The sequence below is a fragment of the Carassius carassius genome, chromosome 17 (assembly GCF_963082965.1).
Source record: "Carassius carassius chromosome 17, fCarCar2.1, whole genome shotgun sequence".
Lineage (NCBI taxonomy): Eukaryota > Metazoa > Chordata > Actinopteri > Cypriniformes > Cyprinidae > Carassius > Carassius carassius.
Genome location: NC_081771.1, coordinates 15,494,076 through 15,501,321, shown reverse-complemented (window position 1 = coordinate 15,501,321; position 7,246 = coordinate 15,494,076). Strand labels below are relative to the sequence as shown.

The following is a 7,246-nucleotide window of genomic DNA, read 5'->3' as shown; positions in this document are numbered from 1 at the left end:
AAACCAAGCTAATATTTCTCTGTATATAGTCATTTTTAAATAGTACTACTTGGTTGCAAAAATATTCTACATTATAATTGTTCAAAATAAATTTGAATGTGTCTCAGGGTGTTTTTTAAGAAGAGACATGTTCCTGCTGTGAGCCACAGTCCTTGGGCTATAAACTAGTGCAACAGCACACTATATTACATATAATCGATTGATGGATGTAATCTGACACCATCAGAAATTCATTGATTCAGTCAATCTCTGAAGGTGCAGACATATCTAACATTTGTGTTTTCTATTATGACATATTATTGATGCATGAGTCATTTGGTGCTGTTAAGCATATGGGCTGCTAACACAAAAGGTTGCCGGTTTAATTCCAAGCAGCAGTGGCCCAGGAACTGTTAGTGAGATCACAGTCCGCTCTATCATCATTTTGCCCTTGAGAGAGGCACTTAACTTCAGTTTGATCCATATATATATATATATATATATATATATATATATATATGCTATGCAATTATTGCCGTTAATGTAAATGGATTTGGATGAAAAGTGCCTGCTAAAAGATAGACAAGCGATTAAGGATTAAAAGATTATACTTTCTATAAATGAAATTTATAGTTAAAAAAGTAACCTATTTTCTCATTTCTACATTTCCACTTTTTCAATAACAACTGTACTATAGCTTGCTCTCTTTAAACTTGGCATTGAGGTACTGGGACTTATGTTATGGCTTGTGATGTTTCTCATTTGCCAGTCGACATAAAATTGTCTGCTAAATAATCACAGATGTGACAATAAATAACCTGTTTGTAATTATACCCCATATAAAACCTTGTGCAATCCGATCCTGAACGTGTATTTGCTAACACCTTTTATATGTCCTTGACATAGAATGGGAGAAATAAAGGGGATAAGATGGTCAAATCCAGTTCCATGTTTTGTTAAGCACCTAAACGAGGCCCTGCAATTGATTGAAGTTGGCAACATCCAATCAGCGCTCGCAAAGCGTCAAGTCTGTGTTCATTCGGCCCAATCAGCCAATAAGAAGACTTTAAGACGCCATACGGTATTTCAATCGGCCATGTTGGTGAGGTAAAGAGGCACACCATATTTCACCGCGTCGAGCAGATTTTGAATCGCATGAAATATCAAATTATCACTGTTAATGTTTATAAAACACTTCGTTTGATGAATATCCCTTAACCTTCACTATCCCGCCAAATCATCCGTGTTTGCGAATGAGAAAAATCTCGGTTAAGCATTGTAATAGAATCGCGACTGTTATTTTTGTCTCACTCTAATTACTAGAACTTACTGCATGTTTTTTCGCTGTTCCTTCTTATATTATGGCTAAAGACGGTCTGAATAAATCACTCGCTGTGATATTTTTACATACCCAAAGGGAATATCGGTAAAGGGGGCGGGGTTTGAGGACTGTCAATCAAACGTTGAGCAGGTTTCACCAGTGGGGTGTCCACTAACTGCCGCAATATTATATTCATTGTGCGTGACCTTTCTTTCAAATAGAGCAGAAGTTTACGCTCCACTTAAAAAGCAGTAGCCTAACCTCAACGCTTGTGTATGAATTAAACATGCTTATCACTACTGGATAGTTTACAAGACACACCTTTAATACAAATTAACAAAAGATTGTTTATGATGAGATGATGGCACGAATAACAAAGTGATCAGTGTCACCATGACATGGAAAAACATATATTTGGAAAAATATAAATACATAAAAACTCCATGCTTGTTTGGCTTTCTGTTATTAAAATTATTATTTTTTATATTTTTACATATTATTTCAGGGCAGTTTTAATGTCGTCTTACTGCGTACGCAAGGTTTTTTTTGTTTTAAGGAAAGGATGATGACCCTTAAAAAAAGGATCTAGGCCATCCATCAAGGGGAGGTTGCCCAGGATAGTATGGATCGACAGTTATTCCAAACATAAATGAGTCAGAGGTTGGTTTGGAGGCGGAGTCTGACTTTGTAGAAAAACTGTCCATTGTTCCATCTTGACCAATCAGAAGAGCGGACATTTTGCAACACTGAACCAATCACTGAAAACCTCCCGCCTTAAAGCTCCGCCCAGTCTGCTATATTAACCGCTCTGCCGCCGTGCGAGCTCGCTACAGACGCTTAATAGTCTTTTTTTTTAATTATACATATCTCGTATTTCTCTTTATATTATTTTGTTCCGAGACCCCATTATATTTTTAACATTTAGGAAAATGGCTGACACGAAAGTCGATACCAGCTCGGAAGTCTCCGCCAAGGTAATGCAACTTAAGTTCAGTTAATACACTGATTTGTAGAGATGCTGCGTTTTATTAATTTGAATAACGAACGTTAGCCTATATGAAATATGGAATCTGGCATTGAAATAGGCATACTGTATTAATGGAAAACTGTTTGCAAATTTAGTCGGTGTTTTGACCTCTCACTGTCACTTTAAAGACTTTTCGTGGATGGTAAAATGTTAGATGTGCTGAAGTTGGACTTCTTTAAAGAGATTTTTGCAACTAAAAGGCTTTTTGTTTGGATTCTACGCGGGTTCTTTGTTTATGCAAGCCGTTTTTCGGTTCCTCTTTAAAAAGTATAGTGAGAGAGAGATGGACGCAGATGATCGTAAGCATAATCTCTGCTCCGCTTATATGGTGTATTGCACGAGTTTCGTTATTGCTCGGTTATTGAAGGTGTCTCGTTCAGTCCGCGAGACGGTGATTCGTCAGTCCGCAGCCCGATCTGTCACACAAGTTACTGCACACCTCACGATTCACGATGCCACTCGTTTCCCTGGTCTGTGAAATAAGGCAACTTCATGTTTGACAGATATTTCAAGTGTAATGATAACGGAATTTAATATTAAGAATAGCTTGTAAACATTAGAGCCATCTTTCCTCGGATTTGGTTTAACGGGAGCGTCAGGTCGCGTTGTCTTAAATTCGGTCAAGTTCATGTTACACTTCACTTTTTCTAAGTGAAAACGAGAGTTCACCATGCATTACTGATTAAACTACTTAGGATATGAGCCTTATTTGGCTGTAGTCTATATAGACCGGCTCTGTCGGGATGGCTGATAATTTCTTAAATGAAATAAGTGGTCTCTTTTCTTCTTCCACTTTGCATGAGCGGGTATCGAAATACTGAATTATTTCTATCGGCGATGTGTGTGCGTAAACTTATCCCGCGAAACCCCGCTGCGGATGCAGCAGTCTGGCTGACTGAATGAGTTGTAGCGCGCGGTCTGCTCCGGAGGTAAGCGCGAAAACCGAAGTTAAGGGACCTCCATACAGGATGCTTTCTCGCGTCCAGCTGTTGTATTTTTTTATTATTTATATAGATAAACCTATTTTAGACCAACGTCTTTGAGCGTTGCGACGCGTCTCGCAGTTATTCTGTTTCGTGCATGCGCGATGCGTTTTTAAGACGCAGCGGCTCCGTTTAACTTTTAAAAATGCGTCTCGAGAGCCCCAGTTCTGTTCCGTTCCGTTGCGCTCCGTCTGGCTGCTTGTGAGCGCAAGAACGCGCACTGTGTGAACGGCCCCGTACAGTCAATCAACGTAAGCGATCGTTTTCCACCGGATTTATCAAGCGTGTGGCGCTCATCTCTGCTGATGTCACACAAAGATCACCGGACTCGCCAGTTGTGGGCACAACATTGCTGACCCGTTTTTAACCTGTTTTGTTAAGCTCTTTTATTATTATTACTCGATCTTGATAAACCTAACGTTACGTCTCTTTAGTTTGCCTATGAAATGCGGAGATTTCCGCTTCAGGCTAAATTTTTGTTTGATCGATATATGGGTCTGTATTATCCTGTAGATAGTGGCATATGTTCATAATTCTTCCGTGGCTCACTGGCGCTCAGTGGTGGTTACATATAAATGGTGACGGTGTGAGAAGGCGTTGCAGACGTGATGTAGACGCTAACCGGCTTAAAAGCTGACGAATATGACCTAAATTTATTAATACGAGCAAGCTGCTGAATGGAAGCACATCCTGTGGTATTCAGAGCGATGAAAGTCTGCGTTTTCAAACCACGAAGATGCAGCGTGTTAAATGATTTGATAAATAAAATAGTTTCGCTTAAGAATAATGGTCATTCTCGGGGGAACAACAATATAGTGCTTGAAAAAAAAACAGATTGTTTAAGGCCCAATGGCACAACGCTATTGTTCCCCTCTTCTCTCTCATTTCTCTTTCTCTCACTCCCTCTCTTTCTCAGAGGTTTGTCGGTCCTGCCTCTCTGTGGTCGAGTTCGCGCTCTTATTGGCGGAGTTAAAATATTTGCTAATTGTGATCTGGGAGTTGTAGTTTTTTAGCGGGCGTGTCTTATTAAACGCTGTGGTGTGGATTATAAACTGAACTACAGCGCGCATTGGTGCTAACGCCGTCGACGTATCAAATTACAACAGCTCAGTGTGCTCTTCAAACCAGGCGGGGATGGAAGAGAAAGACGTCCAATGGATAAAGAGTGTGGAAGTGTAGCGTTTCAAATGTGAAATGAAAGCACGTTTCACTAATAAGAGAGGATGTGAATTCAGCATCAGTCCAGTTTAATTTCCTACATCAGATAAATAACTGAAGCAATTACAAAGCCATATTTTTTTTTCTTTATTTAGGACCTTAAAGAAAAGAAGCAGGTTGAGGAGGCGGAAAACGGAAAGGATGCCCCTGCTAATGGAAATGTGGTAAGTTTCCACAACTTCTCTCTTCATTTCCCAGTACTGCTTGTTATAGTTTCCAGACGACCTCAGGTGTTACCCATAATAACTCAAAATGTTTTATTTTTTAGGAAAATGAGGAGAATGGCGATCAAGAAAATGAAGTAGATGAGGAGGATGATGAGGTGGCTGAAGAAGATGAGGAAGATGATGGAGAAGGCAAGGCCTTAAATAAACCAACTTGATGAGAATGATTAAAAAAAAAACATACGGCTATAGCTCCACCTATGTGTTGACAGCCAAGTCATATAAACAAAGATGCAATACTAAGAATGAATAACTACATTGCAGGTGATGATGATGATGATGAAGATGACGAGGCTGAGGGCGGCACAGGAAAAAGAGCGGCCGAGGAAGATGATGAGGTAATTTCCACCATGCAGTGAAAACTTTATATAAATGTGTAAGTCTGACCTTACAAACTGCAGTGTTTTAACTCTAACTGGCCACTGTTTTAAGGATGATGTTGAAACCAAGAAGCAAAAGACTGATGTGTAAGAAGCTACTCTGCTGAAAATCTCATCCCTCCTTTCCTTAACTCGTCCACTGGGGGAGGAAAAACATGATCATCATCAAGTAGAGTCCAGCATCCGTGTACACACACCTAACTGCAGATTTTGTAGAAACAACCAAGACTTCAAAGCTCTACCTTCTTACAAAATACTTTAAAAGGAAAAATTTGTTTGTATTTTTATTTACATTTTATATTTTTGTACATATTGTTAGGAGGTCAGCCATTTTTGACCGTGATCTCTGGTTACCAAACGGTGCTTTGAAGTTGATGCTTCTCTATGAAATAGATTTTACTTGTGGTTTGACCATGTCATGTTATCTCAAAAGAAACTTGTAAAAAACTAAGCAAAAAAAGAAACCATGAGAAAAAAAAAACATTAATTCAAAGCATTCCAGTAACTTTGTGTATGTACATCAGTTGTATCATACGTAGTTGGATTGTATGAGAGGGCAAGGCCAAAAGAAAAGAATTTTCTTCTTTTCTTTCTTGTCTGTTAAATTGCTATCTATTTGTGGCCTGTTCAATGTATGTGTGCAATTTGTTGTGCGACAATAAACCGAAATTTATTTTGTGAGTTCTTACATTTTTGTTGTGCTTTTTTTTTTCTTCTTTTTTATGACTTTTTAATGTTGGAGCTGTATGGGCAAGAATAATTGAACCAGCATTATCTTCAGATGCAGTTCATGTTTTTCATCAGCCTGTCAAAAGTAAATGTACATCAATGTAAATTATTCAGGCCTTTAAGACTCCAAGATCTGGTATAAATTATCTTGCGTTAAATAAAATTGACTGTGTGGATTCTTTCATTTATATTCACATGTTTTAGGCCACATTGCTCACATTTATTTATATTCTCTCTCTCTCTGTGTGTGTGCACAAGTGCGCGTGCATAAAAGTTTATTTGGAAAGTAAGATAATTCATGTAAATTGCACTGACATTCTTTCCCTTTGTAACAAGACAGCAAATTTATAAATCAACTATATGTTAGTGTTCAATGTAGCATTTATGTTAAGGATTCTGTAGAACAGATCAAAATCACAGAGTCCTCTTAGAAATCTTATGACAAGATCAAGTGCTACTGAACTTTGAAGTTTAAATAGTGAAAGCTATTTTTAGCTACTGGTTAAATACAGTCATTTTAACAGACCATTTCAAAAAGTGATCTGATTGTATGATACAAGTATCAATTTAAAATATAGACATTTTTAAAGAGTACAAAAGTATTTCATAAACTGCATGTGTGTAGCACAAAACCAAGAGTGCTAGAACATTTTATGCACATCATATATAGTGCAAACACCATTCTGCCTGTTTACCTAAGACATGGGTGTGTGCTAAATGACTTCCAAACAAGCTGGTTTTAATAAGCAGGCAGCAAATCAAAATCTTGTGGGAAGTAGGGAGTGGAAGTATCAGTGCCACAAGTAGGTGGACACACACTGCCAGAGGAAACAACAGATGGACAGGGTTCTGGGCCATCATGCTAGAAAGTAGAAAATCAAGGCTAGTTTGGGAACTTGTAGAGTGGATTAAGAACGAGGGAGCATAAGTGAAATGCATCCATCTAGGAGATCATGGAGATATAAGGAGGTTGGATCAATTCCAGATTCTTTTTTCTGCTGTGGTCTATGAATGATTCATTTTCAACAAGCAATAACCTGCATAAAGGTGGACCCTCTGTATATAATGTAGTGATAAAGACACCATGACCACATTTTAGCAGCATACAAGATAACACTTGTCTAATGAACCGCTAAAAATGCTTGTTGACAGTACTTGTTAAAAACGGCATCTTTGAAAACAACGGAAGAGAACAAATAGAATAAGGAAACTATTGACCTCATTCATTCAACTTACCACAAGCTCAAGTCATTATAATGCTAGAATTGTCTAGTTTAGCTAAAGGTGGCTAAATGTTTTACTACGAAGGGCTAAAAAGCAAGTCTGACTGCATGCATTCACATAGTACAAGCATCTAAATGCTGGATTATAAGTGGTTTATGTTG

General features: G+C 38.2%; 1 protein-coding gene across 1 annotated transcript; it reads left to right on the top strand.

Moving 5' to 3' along the window:
- The first annotated feature begins 2,117 nt into the window (after nucleotides 1–2,117).
- Nucleotides 2,118–5,820, top strand: LOC132161194 (prothymosin alpha-A). The gene is made up of 4 exons (XM_059571074.1): nucleotides 2,118–2,274; nucleotides 4,624–4,692; nucleotides 4,797–5,090; nucleotides 5,185–5,820. Exons 1-3 carry the CDS (start codon nucleotides 2,230–2,232, stop codon nucleotides 4,908–4,910), a joined length of 228 nt encoding a protein of 75 aa, XP_059427057.1. The 5' UTR covers nucleotides 2,118–2,229; the 3' UTR covers nucleotides 4,911–5,090; nucleotides 5,185–5,820.
- Nucleotides 5,821–7,246: the final 1,426 nt, after the last annotated feature.